This window comes from Aplidium turbinatum, chromosome 10 (genome assembly GCF_918807975.1).
Source record: "Aplidium turbinatum chromosome 10, kaAplTurb1.1, whole genome shotgun sequence".
Lineage (NCBI taxonomy): Eukaryota > Metazoa > Chordata > Ascidiacea > Aplousobranchia > Polyclinidae > Aplidium > Aplidium turbinatum.
Window position 1 is genome coordinate 13,149,452 of NC_137481.1, and position 17,010 is coordinate 13,166,461.

The 17,010-nt window shown below is 36.7% G+C and overlaps 1 protein-coding gene across 4 annotated transcripts in view; it reads right to left on the reverse strand.

The window, feature by feature from the left end:
- LOC145778595 (broad substrate specificity ATP-binding cassette transporter ABCG2-like) overlaps window positions 1-16,759 on the reverse strand; it is a 22,927-nt gene extending 6,168 nt beyond the window's left edge. The window contains exons 1-11 of one of the 4 annotated variants that reach the window (XM_082590115.1): window positions 16,620-16,759; window positions 14,915-14,976; window positions 14,641-14,731; window positions 6,412-6,471; window positions 5,402-5,516; window positions 5,017-5,169; window positions 4,714-4,871; window positions 4,386-4,537; window positions 1,560-1,658; window positions 1,307-1,390; window positions 471-602 (exon numbers count right to left, since the gene is read on the reverse strand). In XM_082590115.1, the coding sequence (XP_082446241.1) occupies window positions 471-602; window positions 1,307-1,390; window positions 1,560-1,658; window positions 4,386-4,537; window positions 4,714-4,871; window positions 5,017-5,169; window positions 5,402-5,516; window positions 6,412-6,471; window positions 14,641-14,731; window positions 14,915-14,976; window positions 16,620-16,693 (1,180 nt within the window). In that variant the 5' untranslated portion in view covers window positions 16,694-16,759. Of the gene's footprint in view, window positions 1-470; window positions 603-1,306; window positions 1,391-1,559; window positions 1,659-4,385; window positions 4,538-4,713; window positions 4,872-5,016; window positions 5,170-5,401; window positions 5,517-6,411; window positions 6,472-7,154; window positions 7,198-7,315; window positions 7,705-14,640; window positions 14,732-14,914; window positions 14,977-16,619 lie in introns of those variants that run through there. The other 3 variants (XM_082590117.1, XM_082590116.1, XM_082590118.1) reach the window with 3 other exon arrangements.
- Between the last annotated feature and the right edge of the window lie 251 nt (window positions 16,760-17,010).

A 17,010-nucleotide genomic window follows, 5' to 3' on the forward strand; every position in this document is an offset into this window, starting at 1 on the left:
ACGATATTAAAGTTACAATCACAACGTAGCTAATTTATGAAGCCACATCGCTGTAGAATTTCAAAACGAAACGCAGATTTGAAAGGACAAATTCTGTAGCTTACCAGTTAACCACAGCATACCCATAACGTCTGGTAGTATTTAGGTATTACCCATTATGTAACCCAAAGAAAACTTAAAGATAACCTCACGTATTATTTATGCCTGATACGGCAACACACGACTCCTGCGTTAATGAGAAAAAAAATTCTTGTAAAGCCTATAAACAGTCAATAGTAACCATGAACATAATACACTTTTATTATTAATCGTACGGTACTTTTAAACATTTAAACAGCAGTCAAAAATTGATGAAAACCAAAACAAAAATGAACATTGATGACAAACATAAATTTTTTAAATGCTTCATTCAAGCCACTGTTTCACAGACCCATTGCCATGGAATCTTCACACAAAGAAGGAAAACTAACTTTTGCTGGTGTCACTTATGGCAGACAGCTCCACTTGGTGTGATGCGTAAATGTCTGAACTCGCAAAACTGTCGGCAAGTCGTTCAGCTAAACTCGTGTTGTTTTCAGCCTCTACCTCTTCGTGAGCGTTGTCTGAGATATCAATAAAAAAATATGTCAGTTTGGTGGCGATGCGGGCAATACAAATGTAGAACAAGACTAGAGATACTCCAATTTAGGCTAACACACTTAATTAGGTTATAACACTGATAGTCATGAATATGACCGAGATAAAAGTGGATTTTGCACAACGAAAAACAGCAGCAACAAGCTAATCTTTCACAACTTCAATCAACTCTTGCAAACTGTTTTAAAGTATTTCCAAGAAAATTATGGCTGAATGCTGTACTAAGGCATTTCATCCAATGCAGCAACGAAGCATAAACGCTTCGACCAAAAAAAGTTAAAAAAAAAACACTTCAAAAACTTAAAATTTAAAAGGAATTTTTGACATGGCATCACCAACATTCAACACTGATTGAAGTTTCGGTATTAACAAACAAATTCGAAAACAAACGAAAGTAACACCACACGAGAGGTAAAAAAACTTATAGCCTAAAGGTTTATACAAATAAATCAGCATGCAAAAGAAATAGTGAGGTTTCTGTACAAAATCACCTCCAGGCATGCCACCACTCAAATTGTATGCATCGCATACTTCCTTCACATTTGTCCGCTGTCTTGGAAGTTACGTAAAAGTCTTCGACTGCCGGGTAGTGGTAAACAAACAAAAAAATAACTGAAACAAGCCAACTGATGGAACAAACACAAAAAACAAAAGCGTCATTTCTTCTCACCAAACAGGGAACTACCAGATCGGACTTCAACTTTGTTAGGATCTTTTTCGGGCCTTGAGGCACTGTGGTGCCTTTCTAGAATCACTGGTGACACATGGACAAACTAGATTAAAAAATGGCCTCTATTGCACCCCAGCTGCTGCAAACTAGCCCTTTTTATATTTCTTTGGCATGTACAAAAAAGATGTTTGTGCCAACTTGGAAAAGACAAATTGAACTCTTAAGGTTGGTAGCCACAGCTCAACAATCTCACCTGAAGCTTCCTCGATTGAACTTGCAAGAGCTGTGGAGTCTCCGTTGATGACGTCAAGTAGAAAATCAGCAGGGTTGTTATGTTCTTGACAATGGTAACCTGAATATTGCCAATGCAAATACAGACAATGATATCAAGGTAGTCGATGCATTGTGCGTGGATAGCATTACACAAGAAAGAAGTCAACATAAACAATTATATATTGCGATAAGTGCGGCAGCACCGATCCACCAATTGGGAACATTGAGTCAAAAACAGCTTTTACATATAAATTTTCAACAGACAAAATACACTACACGCTTTATACTGAAAAGTTTGGGTGCTCATCAAGACAATCGTTTCTAGCACTAGTTGCAACGTTCATCTGATGAAATTGAAAGTAAAAGCAACAACAGGATGGTTTATTGCTTCACTGACGTTTCGCGCACCATGACAATGCGCATCCTCAGAGCGAAGAACATACAAAATAAAATTTCACAAGGTTATACACTGCAGTTTGAAGACAAGAAAAAAGAAAACACACAGTATTTTAAAAAAATGGCCAATGATGTGTGAGCGGTTACTTTCCACGTTAAATTACGTAAAAACTTCCAACATTAAACATAAAATTCGAAGCAGCGACGACCAACAGAAAAAATGCGATTGAAGGCAAGAAAAATAGAACACAATATTTTAAAGATTGGCTAATGATGTGCGGGCGGTTACTTTCCACGTTAAATTACGTAAAAACTTCCAACAATAAAAATAAATTCGAAGCAGTGAAGACCACTAGAAATTCGAGACGAAATTAAATTACAATAACGTTTCCAACTGTGTAGACTTGAAGCCTGCGTGTCGAGACAATAATGATTTATGTATAAGGATTTGGTAAAAGGTTTCCGTCGTTCCGGTTGAGTACATTGCAATATTTTGATGTGATATTGATGAAGCAACTTTCTGCGGTGGTCAGGGTTGTCGGTATTTTACCCGACCCAAAAAAACTCGGGTGGGTTTTTTTAAAAAAACCCACTTAAAAAAACCCAAAAAAAACCATAAAAAAACCCAGAGCATCATATTTGTCCAGTTTTTAATAGAAAATTAAAAAAATGAACAAAAACACTACAAGGCACTTAAAACAAACTTTAAATTAGGACTTAAGGATGTGATTGTGCAGTAAATTTCCAAGAATAAACTGAAAACGCAGTGGATATTGTACAGTGCACAAAAATCAAGTAATGCCACTTTGTGTATACTACGCTAAAACTCATTTATGCAAGAAGGCCTTATAGGTAAACTGGTGAAAGTACTACTCTATATTGTAGTCTGTATATATGATGTGAAATGCAATTTAGGAGGTTATTTACCAATTACAGATTCTGGATCCTAACGCATGGCTGTTTCAGAGCATTTGCCTAAATGGCCATTGGCCACGCAATTGCTCATCCATTAGTCATTACTATATAAAATATATATATAAATGATAAAAAATATTTAAACATGATGGCATAAATGCTCCTTGCCTTCAAATCTAAAGCAAATGATGCAATAATGTGATTTCTATTTTCTACCACGGTAGCATCAACTTGGTATAGAAATCATTGGATGATGCAACATCCAACTTGATCTTGAAATTAATGGATGATGCAACATTCAAGCAACAACAGCCCTAGTGCATTATTTTATTGAGTTATGCAAGCATGTACTGTGAGTGAAAGGCACTTCATTCGTAAAAAGTAGTTTTGAGGTGAAATAAGCATGAATCTTCCTTTTTTTGCATCTTTTTTAAAAAAACCAATAAAACCCAAAAAAACCCGGTTTTTTTTAAAAAAACCCGGTTTTTTTTAAAAAAACCCGGGCGGGTTGGGCTTTTTTAAAAAAACCCGGGTTTTTCTCAACCCTGGCGGTGGTGCGTTGATAATAATTACTTTCATTTTTCAAAATTTTTGTTTCTGACCAGTTAATTTTGTGATCCTTTTTTAGCATGTGTGAACAAAGGGCTGACTTTTCATCTTCCATAAATTATTTTTGACAACTCTGCGATGTTCTTTGACGGGGGAATTTATACTACGTTCAGTTTGGCCAATATAAACTGCGTCACAATCATTACATCTACATGGAATTTCATAAACAACACCACATTTATTGTGAAAAGGGGTAGGATCTTTTGGTAGTGATAAAATATTGCCGATGGTTCGAAACGGTTTCAAAGCGACTTTAACTCCGGCGCGATTCAATCCGCGCCTAATCGACTCCGAAACTCCCTGTATGTATGGAATGATGGTGAATCTGTTATAAGTTTTGCTGTTGCTTTGTTTGACGTGACGTTTGGTCCAGAAATGAGTGTGACGTTCTGCCATTTTCTTGGGAAATCCATTAAGTTTCAAAGTGTTATAAATTGGTTTGTTTTCGTTTTTCTTGTTCTTTGAGGAGGTGACCAAGTTGTTGGCGCGGTTGTGAAGTGTTTTGGGAATAGATAATTTGTGTTGAAGTGGGTGGTGTGATGAGTATTGCATGTACCTGTTGGTGTGTGTCGGTTTTTTGTAAATCTCTGCGGCTAATGTACCGTTGGTTTGTCTGGTGAGTAGGTGACCTTCACATCAAGAAATGCTATGCTTTGGTTGCTTTCAACTTTTTTAGTGAATTAGATGGAGTTACGCACTACAACCACGCGTGTAATATATACCACGAGTTGATACACATTATAATGGCATCAGTAGTAACGATTTTCATTCCTCCAATTTGGAAATCGTTATGTAAAAACGTGTTATGTAACAAAAATGCATCATCATGTTACGTAATAGGCGACGCGTTCCTTAAGTACACAACAGAGTTACATAAGTTGTTTACCAAGATTTTCGAAATAAGGGAGCACTTTCTCGTATGAACCGTGGTAGGCAAGTCTGCCCAGCGACAGCAAGGTGAGTGAATCGAACATTCGGAAGATGCTGTAGCGAGGCTGATGGATGGAGCAGATGATGGTGCGTCCTCTTCTTCCCATTCTGAAAGTTTATGAGTGAAAAGATGAAAGATTTACTTCGCTCGTTTTTTCAAATATAAAAATCATTTTTTAGAAAAAAATGCGGTTTGAAAACACTAAAAAAGTAAACCGAGACATCGAACTTTTTAATGTCATGAAAACTGTGTTTCAAACGTTGATGTTTGATATGTTAGTCACCTTTTTAGGAGCAACATTACGGCGTTGGCAGTGGAGGCATCCAACCCTGTGGTCGGTTCGTCCAGAAATAAAACTGTGGGAGCAGTGATCAGTTCAATTGCAATCGATGCTCGTTTCTTTTCACCTCCAGAAATTCCACGAATGATTTCGTTGCCAACCTTAAAGTTGACATTTTGATGTTTCTCACTATCCTTTTGCGGCGCACTCAACGTACAAAATTGATAAAAAGCCTTTGCTTACTGCACTACAAGCTACTAAAATTTAAACAGCTTTCATGTTTCTCTGTGTTGTATTGTAACCCACCTTGGTGTCAGCACACCCGGTGAGGCCAAGATCGTACAATATTTCGTCGATGCGCTTCGATTTTGTATCCCTCGGCACAGACCTCGAAAGGCGGAGGTTAGCAGAAAACCATAAGTTCTCGCGAACAGTTAGCGTTCCAAGCACAATGTCTTGCTAAAAAGATACATTGACTTCAATGGAGAGTAGGTTTCTAAATGATTTTTGTACTTCACTATAATAAATAATTCAATAACAATCACATCTATCAAAAGTTCAAAACGATACAATTTAATACCATAATATAACATGTCGAAAGCAATTCTTGCTACCGGCAGAGTGCAGATCTTAAAATGCACCAGTGCCGTAAAATCACTGCATGTAGTAAGACAATGCCAAAGAAACACACCTGCACAACATATCCACTGATTCGTTTAAAGTTTTTAGGCAACGGCATTCCATCGATCAAGACCTGTCCAGAAAGTCCACTCGGATCTTTACGTCCGGCAAGAATGTCTAGCAACCTACGCGCAACATAGAAGCAATGATGGCAGTGTGAAAACCTAGTTCAATGACGTTTGGTGTCACTAGAGATAACTGACACACTTTTTGCTTGCTCACGATGATGCAGGTTTATTCAAACTGAAATTGAGAGGAACGCTTACAGTTAGATCGCGTGTAAAACACGAATACTGTAAAAGGCTTGAGAACCAGTTCAAGTATTAACCAGAAATCGAAGAAATTTTCACTGTTGAATGTTGTTGAACAAACTAGCTAACTACTACGAAATCGAACGTAACTGAATATCATAAATCAAAAGAAAAAAGACTGCATTTTAACGATTTTGTTTACAGCATATTTGCTTTTTATCTTGTCTCTTCCCACTGTGAGAAAACAACATTACTGCACATTGGCATACTATTTATCTTGTCTCTCATCTTCCGACCGTAAGAAAACAACATAGTGAAATGTGGCGCAAGTCAACAGGTCTTTACCGTTTACCAAGTACCAACACACAGCGTAGTACCGTACGTATATGGCGAAAAAGTTTTGCGCCTTTAGAAGTAGAACTTTCAATTAGAATAAATCTTTATCTTGTGGAAGTGCAATTCATCTGTGAAGGGGCCAAGAGGGTATATTTGCTACGACACGGTCACGAAGTATAAGCTAGATGCGAAATGTATGATCCCAAATAGCAGGTGAGGGTAAAAGTATTTTTGGAATGTCGGTAAGCGGTGAGCACCGTCAAACCCAAACAAATACAAACAGAAGCTTGACGTTTTCCCTCCAGTAATCACAAAAGAATTTGACTCCTTTACCGAGCCTGCAAATGTGTGGCAGAGATGGCTTATCGTGATATGGCTTACTGCTACAGTCTGCACCTGAGAAGCTTATCCAAAATAAGTAGAAGATACTCACGATGACTTTCCACTCCCAGTTGGCCCCATGATCGCATTCAGGCCTGGCTTCATTATACCACTGAAACATTGAATAAAGGATAATCAAGTCGAGAAATAAAGGACGTATATAAACAATGTTTGCAAACATTCGATTTGATTTAATAATAAATGAGAAAACAAGAGTCATTCACGAAATAGATTCTTTAATAGAGAGTTTGGTTTGTTGTATCACAAACATAGTAATTCTTGTTATGAAATATGAGCTGAACACGACAGATTGAGGTAAGATTAATAAATCTACAAATTGAATTAAAATTGAAATATACTTGGAGTCATAAATTATCCCAAACTGGCTTGATTAATTATTACTGAAAGCAAACAAATGCACGATCTCAAACAAAACGTGACCAAGAAGCAAGCAAAAGTTAATAATTATTCAAAAACTAAATTCAGGTCGAAGCATAAAGAAATACTAGCATTGATCATTGCTGTATCTTTTGTTTTCTGCCCCACGGCATGATGCCATAAATGAAGATTTTTTTGTCTTGTATAAAACGCTGTTGTGTTAAAATGATTGACATTCAGTCCACCCATGCTGAAATTAACGTTCTTTTTACCAAAAAAAAAATATATATGGAGTGTGCTAAGGAGTTTCGCACTGAAAGGAAATCATACATGCAAAAGTCACAGCAAATTAAAAATCGGTCTAATAGTGTTACGAGGTACAATTATTTGCCATCCACAAATTTTGCGTTAGCTCACCTTTGTTCATGCTTTGGAAATTAACTGAAAAAAATTATCACACACATCACATATGACTCAATTAAAGCGATAGGTAAAAAAAACGTCATGCGTGTCGCATTTGGTATCATTGGTTTGATTTTCGTCCAAAGCAACGCAAACTGAGTCTTCATATCAGATACCTGACGTCAGTCAAAATCCTTTTCGGTGTCTTAGGTCTACAGGCGCCACAGGGACTTGTTGAAAGTTTAACTGTGTAGTTGACGTCATGAAATGACATGACAGTGCGTTTGAAATCAGTGTGTTCAACTTTGACTGCAACAGTCGAGGACTTGCCGTCACGGACCACATCTGTCCCATTCGTTGAACGAATAGACATTGGAATAACAGCATTGGAGTCGCCCATGGTGGCAGTTAAAATCAACAATCTCTAAGCTTAAAAAAATTTACACACACAAACCTAACATACAGTGGATTGATATTAGAAAAAATGTGCACAGAAAAATACTGATTAATTGATGGCACAGTATAAACTTGATAGCACGCATGCCCATTAGGGTGGAGTGAATTTCACTTAATGTTTTGGATTTTGATTTAAGGTGTTGTAATGTTGTCTTTGGGCCTAAAAAACAACCCCGAACATAATTTTGGTTCTCCTACCCCTAAATTGACCCTCCTACCTGAGGTCAAAGGTCACGCAAGGTCAAAATTGCTCTATCTCCACTTCTACTGGTGCTAGAAGTCTGTTTAATGGCTTAAAAGATTCAGAAGACCTATATTTCTATCTGTTCTAAGAGAACTTTTTCTTCTATTGCTAGTAGAATTTGACTAAACAGCAAAAATATAGTTTTGTGGTATTTTTGCTTATACAACATTATAGTTAACGAACTTCAACAGCCAAAATAGTAAATTTCAGCAATTGGTTGGATTGTTGTTTGAGAATCACAAAGCACTGGAAAAGGGAGCAAGTCTTTTAGGCGCTGACAGTTAGGCGCTGGTCTAATAGGCGCGCACACTGTGGCGTCTGGATATTTAGGTGCGGAGCACTGTGGCGCCCGGTCATTTAGGTGCTATTCCTAGTAAAGTCTGTAGATTGTATCAGCTTAGCAGCTTGCCAGAAAATTATATCATGGCTTCCGTGAGTGAAGCTGCTTAAACCGGCAATGCTTTTCACACAAAATGTTATATTGAACAGAAAAATATATTGTTGTTTTATTAATTTATTATTGTTTTATTTGTTGTTAGTCCAGGTTTGCGTTGGTGAAAGCTTTATCAATAAATTATTCAAGCTTCCGAACATTATTGAGTTCACTTTTTAGTTAACTCTTTCGCGACCACGGACGTATACACACGTCTTGGGATTTTTGCCATGATGACCAAGGAAGTATCCCTACGTCCAAGGTTGAAAGGTAGCCTATTTCAAGCAAAAAAGATGTAAATGATGGTAGACATTTGCAGGACATTTGCAATGCATCCTGAACACAAGTTGCAGCCAGATGGAACTTTACTTAGTCTGTTATCTTTCGCAATTACTTCTGTTCGGGATGGATTGGCCATGTGACGAGAACGCGTAAGACGCTCTACTACTGTTTACATGAATACATTTCTACAGGGCATATAGGCTACACCTTGGCTACAAGTTGCAAGCATAATGGTGAGACTTCGCTCGTTATTAAACCTAGTCGGGGTTTTGACGGAAAACTAAGTTACTCTTCACTCAAGCCTACCGCCCGCTTGAATACAGGCTACGGTATATTTTTTACTGATGTTTAGTGTAGTTATTATTTGACCTAACTAAAAGTGAACTCATACATGTTCGGAAACTTGAATAATTTATTGATAAAGCTTTCGCCGACGCAAACCTGGACTAACAACAAATAAATGCTGAACACGCGCATTAAAAAAACAACATATTTTTCTGTTCAATATAACATTTTACGTGACAATCATTGCCGGTTTAAGCAGCTTCACTCACGGAGGCCATAACATATTTTTCTGTTCAATATAACATTTTATGTGAAAATCATTGCCGGTTTAAGCAGCTTCACTCACGGAAGCCATAACATATTTTTCTGTTGAATATAACATTTTGTGTGAAAAAGCATTGCTGGATTAAGCAACTTCACTCACTGAAGCCATGACCAACAACGCACACGCATTAACAAAACAATATATTTTCCCGTTCAATATAATATTTTGTGTGAAAAGCATTGCCCTACGCCTAGGGATGGGCAATATAGAATATCGAATAGTTACAATCCGAATACCTAATTATTCGAATTGAAATGACATTTCGAATCGAATTTTCCAAACCGAAATGAAAATATCCACTTTTCAGACTACCAAAATTTTTTATCGATTTTTCGCCGATCAATTACATTCGGCTCAACGACGGCTAGCCAGCTCTCTTTACCAGTGCAGTTTGTAGACGTCGGAAGACCGTTGTGCTATGGATTTGCATCTATTTTTATCGTACGAAACACAGTTCAACTCTGGGTGAGGCTACCGCTACACCTAGTGTCATAATTTCCGCAACAATGCAGCAATCCAATGAAACGGATGATCTATTGAGCTCTGGTGTTGAGGCGACAAATACTTCAGCATCAAGTAACCATGACAACGAACAGCTTTGAGTTGCCATAGAAAGCCGATCCTACTTTAAGGCAAAAGTGTCATATAGCGATGCAATTGAATTGTGAAACAAAAATCAAGAAAAGTTCCCCCTGTTGTTTGATCTTGCGAGGAAGTATTTAGCCACTTCTGCATCCTCAGAAAGACTCTTCTCGAGTGCTGGATTAACAGCATCAAAACTGCGATTGCGGCTCACTGGAGAGCATTTAGAAGCTTTAAACATTCTTCACTGCCACAAAGACATGCTCGCCTAGGCAGTTACTATTGTTTTTCGTTTAGTTGCCACTTTCCATTATGTGTCTTCAATAAAACTAGAATAAAAACTAAGCTTTTTGGCATTTTCTGACATTGAAAAAAATTATTCTAGAATAGGTATTCGAAATTCTAAATTCGAAAAATTATTCTAGAATAATTCTAGAATAGCTTACTCTTCTATTTTTCCCATCCCTACCTACGCCCCTACCTGCCAAGCTGATACAATCTACAGACTTTACTAGGAATAGCACCTAAATGACCGGGCGCCACAGTGCTCCGCACCTAAATATCCAGACGCCACAGTGTGCGCGCCTATTAGACCAGCGCCTAACTGTCAGCGCCTAAAAGACGTGGACCCCTGGAAAATACCGACCTGCAGAACAATTTGTGAATTATAGACTCAGATGGAACCGCAATTATGACAGGTAAACACCATTGCAGCATTGCCACATTAGAAGAGTTGGTGCAAAGACCTTCGCAATAGGTCATCTGTGTCCTGCATACCAACGAACTACCTCTCAGGCATGTCTTTAAGCACTAATTGGATGGAGTCTCTTTAAACTCCGACTCGTTTTCAGGCCCAATTGGCAAAGAGCTAAATGGTTTAATGTCTGATTGGCATGGGGTTAAGTTTAAGCCATTATCTTCTATTGAATTTCCTCAAACGCCAAAAGAAGTTATGGAAAGTTTGAATTCCGATCAATTTTATGCATACCAAATTTGTTTGGCTGTCATATCTGGAAACCTTGAGAATGACTTAGCACAGTTTGAAGTAGGTGGCTTGTCACATGCAAGATGGTTGACACTTGCATGTCGTCTTTTGAGATACTACACCTCCCAAACAAAGCCGAGCCAAAATTTTAGAATTCTGGTAGAATTTGTTTAAAAGTCTACTTCCTAAATTGGTTTGATGTCAATAGCCTAACTCTAAATAAATAAAGTAGCTGTCAACTATTTTCGCATGCTCAAACGAATCAACCAATTTCCCTAGAAGCAAGCAAGAGACATTGCATCAAAAACTTTAATACGTAATGGCTTCTCAGCTCACCCCAAAAACATTCTTCTTTCGAAGATGGTTGACGCCTGACGATGATGATACAATTCGATCGCAAGTTGTCAATATTGTGCTATCGCTACGCAGAAGCAAAGATGTTGAAATGACCCCAGATGGTGAAAGTGCAAAGGCAAATTCTTTTGCAGAGAGGACAGTAACTGTTCGAAAATTCATCATACCGGAGATCAATATCAACGCCGAGTTCTACCACAACATGGTAAATTTTGATGAAATTCATGTCACAGAACCTACCGCAACCAAAGTCATGAATGATGATGCAATACAAAACTTCAAAACAAACAAGCTTGAACTTGATCACCCATGCCACAATCAAGCTGTAGAGCGTCATGTGAAGCTTGTAACAGAAGCTTCCATGCATGTGGCTAGGTTCGAAAGATGCCTGGGATGGTGTGATCCGCAAAAGGATCAAATCCCGGAAGTTGATGTCCTTTTTCAACACCAAAAAGCAATTTTACTGCTGAATACGATTGCATAATAACCACTTGTTTTTTCGTTATAGTTACCAGGGGCATAGCCGGAACCTAAATATGAGGGAGGTAAAATGTTTTGTGACATTTTTTGAGTGTTTAAAAGTGCAACTGGATTTTCATTTCCAAGCAATGGGATTTTCATTAAGTGCTGCTTGACTTGAAGACCTGTCGGTGGTCCCTTCGCAGCCTTCCCGTTGTTGCTGGTTAGTTCATGCTCAATTTAAATTTTGATTGTGTAATAATTATTATTGTACGTAGTGTGACTTGACAAAAATGTATCTCTCTCTCAATAATTTTCATGCCTTTCAACCATTGAAATGTCATCTTAAATGCATCAAAACATTAATTTCATACTTAGTTCAAACTTCAGTTCCTCATCAATGCTGCAGATAACAATATTTCGATGTTCAATACACTTATTCTCAAACAACAATCCAACCAATTGCTGAAATTTACTATTTTGGCTGTTGAAGTTCGTTAACTATAATGTTGTATAAGCAAAAATACCACAAAACTATATTTTTGCTGTTTGGTCAAATTCTACTAGCAATAGAAGAAAAAGTTCTCTTAGAACAGATAGAAATATGGGTCTTCTGAATCTTTTAAGCCATTAAACAGATTTCTAGCACCAGTAGAAGTGGAGATAGAGCAATTTTGACCTTGCGTGACCTTTGACCTCAGGTAGGTGGGTCAATTTAGGGGTAGGAGAACCAAAATTATGTTCGGGGTTGTTTTTTAGGCCCAAAGACAACATTACAACACCTTAAATCAAAATCCAAAACATTAAGTGAAATTCACTCCACCCTAATGCCCATTGCCTTTCATTATAATTGTACTTTAATTCTCATATTAACTAAACGCTTTTTTAGGTTTGCAGCCATCCTTGCTGAGCACGTTTTATGCATGTATCACTAAAAAAGATAATTATGGTTTCCATTCCACTGACAAAGATAAATTAACAGATGTCAGTGAAAAACCAAAGTCTTTGCTGTTTCTACAGCTTTTCGGTTGGTTTTGGTTGGTTTTGAATATTTATCCTCAAACTGACAAAGGCTTGATAGGTTATTTCTGGTAGTTTCGCATTCTTGTAGAAGCTTTTGATGCAGGGCCGGTTACCGAGATTGACAGAGTGAAGTTTCCGATTGTTGAAGTGTTGTTGCTGGGGAACTATTCCATTCATTAGGTGTCGCTGAATGGAGAGCAGTCCTAACATGCGTTGCTCAAGCACATACCCCGAAAGTCGAACCAGCGCCGCTTGATCTTAAAGCTTCCTCGTTTACGAACTTACCAACTGAGCTATTGGGGCATTAACTAGTATATGTAACTATATTTTATATTTTTTGTATGTCGCTTTTCAGATGAATCAGAATGCTCACTCTCCACTACAAGGGACGAAAAATCCAGCTGTTTACTAGGTCTTTGGATCAAGCATACTAGAACCACATTCTTGTGCACCATTCTAAAGTGAACCAACATTCATCTAACAACCATACCAGACAGTTTTAAACTCAGTCTTACTCGTTTCTCCTTCTACGCTATAACTATCCAAGGTACGTTAGGACTTATGTAATAAAATATTGGCTGGGCTTTAGCAAATATTTGCTTCAAAACGTCATAGATTTTCAACAGTAAACAGAAACCCAGTGATCAATAATAGCGACAAGAGGTTCATTAGGGGAAGTTTTAAAGGAAAAAAAAAAATATTCTTTTGGCAGGAGCAACCCAAACCAAAAGGAAAGTTAGTCACATGCTGAACGACTAAACTTCAAGTCGATGGGAAGAAGAGCTTCCCAATTCACTAACCAAATAAGGGAAATGTGGCCAGTTTATTTTTCTTCTTTTGTCCTTGTTGTATGCACTATGCAGTAATTGTAGTCACATAATTTTTTACCCTTAGTTGAGGTAAATTTCATCCATGAGCATTGAGCAACCAGCATAGCTGTGGATTAAGTCAGAACCACATCATTAGAGCCTTAGAGGTCAATGTATCTATTCACAATGTCAATTCTGATTCAATATCAGCAACTTCATGATACTGTAATATATTCTGTGATCTTGCCATTTTTTCTCAGAAAAGTTTTTGTTTTGTCTGTTCAGAAACAAAACAAACACACTTCACACTTTTTCAGCACAAGATTGAAAATCATAATATTTGAAACTCAAGTAACAACGATTGAAGCCCACAATCAATGAAAGCGATCCATAATATCTGAAGAAAAATGACAACACTAAAGACCAAAGTGTGATTACTTACAATAGACCAAATAAAAAGATTACACTAACAATGTGAATGAGAAAATGGTAAATTTTATTATATTGTATGACCATAACAAGTAACAACAGTGAGACTATTCTAAAACCAGGACATAAATTTGTGTTACAAAATTGTCTTCAAAATATGTTTTACCATTGATACATTATTCTTAATTACTATTTTACGCTAAATTATGTAATGTATACTATATATATAATAATACATCAAATCGTTTCTAGCACTAGTTGCAACGTTCATCTGATCAAATTGAAAGTAAAATTAACAACAAACAAGATGGTTTATTGCTTCACTGACGTTTCGCGCACCATGACAATGCGCATCCTCAGAGCGAATAACATACAAAATAAAATTTCACCGGGTTATATTCGCACTGCAGTATATAACCCAGTGAAATTTTATTTTGTATGTTATTCGCTCTGAGGATGCGCATTGTCATGGTGCGCGAAACGTCAGTGAAGCAATAAACCATCTTGTTTGTTGTTAATTTTACTTTCAATTTCATCAGATGAACGTTGCAACTAGTGCTAGAAACGATAATTGTCCTGATGAACACCCAAACTTTTCAGTATTCAATACATCAAATAATAGTTATTACTCTCTAACACCTCTACAGCCTGTTTCACCCCAAAAGGATCCTCCTTTTGGGGTGAAACAGGCTGCAAAGGTGTTTAGAGAGTAATTCGCTCTGCTTGGATTTTTGCTTGGCATTGAGCACTTTTTGTAGTATTAATAGTATTTATTGTTTACAATTATATTGTAACTGTTAATGGTAGATAAGATGAGATATAACAACTGACTTACCTCACATCAGCAAGAATCTGTTTGAATGATAACTTTTTGCAACATGGCATTTTTTTGGCAAGTGAATAATTCCTTGAGTTTTCTGGATTTTCTTCAATAAAATTTTAACAAGACAGCAACTTGTTAGAAATATAATAATCAGTCATCAATACAAACTTTTACAAATTAGATCACGAATTGACTGGTTGATTACGTATTTGACATTAAAGCACTACCTAGTTAACATGTATGACTGTACTCTTATTAATATATATTACAATATGATTATTATTACCTCCAACATGATAGTACAACTGGTGAAAAGAAAGTGATACTTGGGAGTCATATGGTAATAACCTGGAATAAAACATAACAAATAGATTAGAAAAAATATTATGAAATTCCAGTTAACCCATGTAGAATTAACTTCCTGCAACTCGTGTTACTGTTACAGGGCATACTATAGTTTGATGACTCACAGTATTTTTGCTGCATCATTGCTTTCTATAGTGCTGGAGAAGTCCACAAGAACAATGAGCTATTGTTCAATTTTTTTTGGCATTCACCTTGTCTTATCATCTTGACTATCACAGAAAACTCCTCTAATGGATTATTGTTTGTCATTGTTACAGTTTGATTGTATAGATGTTTTTCAAGTTTGCAACATGATTCTTCATTTGTTAGGTAGGCTCTTTTTGCGCAACCATAGCGCTAAGTGTGAAATGTAGTGCCGTGCCGGATTAAGGATCTGCTGGGCTAAAGTCGTGCATGCTTTAATAAACGTATGCAGGTGGCGGCATTAAAAAATGGCAAAACTAACATTTTCAAATAATACATGAGATAAAACTGTTTTCTTGCATTATATACATATTGTTAATTATGGCAGCCATCAAACTTACTCGTTGACAGTAAAAATAGAGTGCATAAAATCAGCCACTTTGGTAAACTCGGCTAGAATAAAACATGAAAAAAAATTGACTCAGTGACCCAGAGCAAACAGTTGTGCAGTAAAGATCACATGCAAGTTCATTCGACAAACGTGGTTGTTCAACCACTTTTGTTAAACGAAAATTTACCAAGAAAAATTCTCTAAGTCTAGCAAAATCAAAAAAATTTTAACAACTAAAGTTGATTATTCATAGCCTACTGTTACAGCTGGAAGCAGCAAAAAAGCACTCTTATCGATAAAGTTCTAAAAAAAAAATATTCCTGGGCAGTGTGAAACTGACGCCCTGTGAAATTTGAGACCAATGCAGCCAAGGTCAGATATTCATAATGCTAAAATTTGTCGAGCTTAAAGGTTATAAATGCAGCTTTCTTTTTTTTTATTGTTGAGAAAAGAGGCGAAAAAAATATATCATGCTTGAGTAAACAGGTACATATAGCCTCTGAGGTTATATATACTCACAACATATGGTGAGAATAACCACTGCATTAAACTTTAGAATAGAAAGTAAAATGCAAAAGACTAATTGCATTCATAACAAGACTTAATTTAAGAAACATTGATTCTCAAAATATTTTAAGAAACATAATAACAATACACAATTATCATCGTAAACAATACTCCCAGTTCAAGAGCTATTATTGTGACATCACCACAAAAAGGGAAAAAGATAAAATTAATTTGGCCATAAACAGCAGTGACAGCAAAAACTACTACAGTTTGAGTTATGTTACGCAAAGAGGGACTGGCTCAAACAACTATAGTTACAGTGCTCACTGAACACAAGTTTGTCACATCTGTCAAGTGCAAACTTCAAGATTGCAATTTATAAAATTACTGACACTTCTAAACTATTAAATAAGGCAGACCATCACATATTTGCAGAGGTTAGAGACCGATCCTTATTGCAATTAGCTTAAAACTATAAATAGTTGGAACCGCTCCAAAATCTTTTAGAGTTTATGTTGATTTCTCAAATGCAATGTTTTATCAAACAGAACAAACCTTCCTAATGTACCAGGCGTCCTAAATGAGAAAACTATGAAAAACTTACCTTGCTTTTGGAGAGATATTACTTCCAGATTCAGCATAAACAACAGTTGATTCATCATCATCCATCTGACACATTGAAATACTCACACGTATAGGATATGGATAGGTGAAACAATATGAATGATCTTTTTATTCAAGAAACTAATTCACCATTCAGTACAACTGCAATGGGCTATGGTGCAAGCTTCCAGTTGAGCTATGTACAATTGTACATTAGGGTGGATCGTTTTTCAACTTTTTTTCTTAATCGCCTGTTAATAGTGCGGAAAAGTTGTGCACTGACATTGTAAGCATAACACAAAAAAAAAATTTCAAAAATTTTAATATCTTGGATAGCCCCAAAGAAGTTGAAATATTGGAAAAGATGGAAAATTTCCAAAAAGTTTATTTTT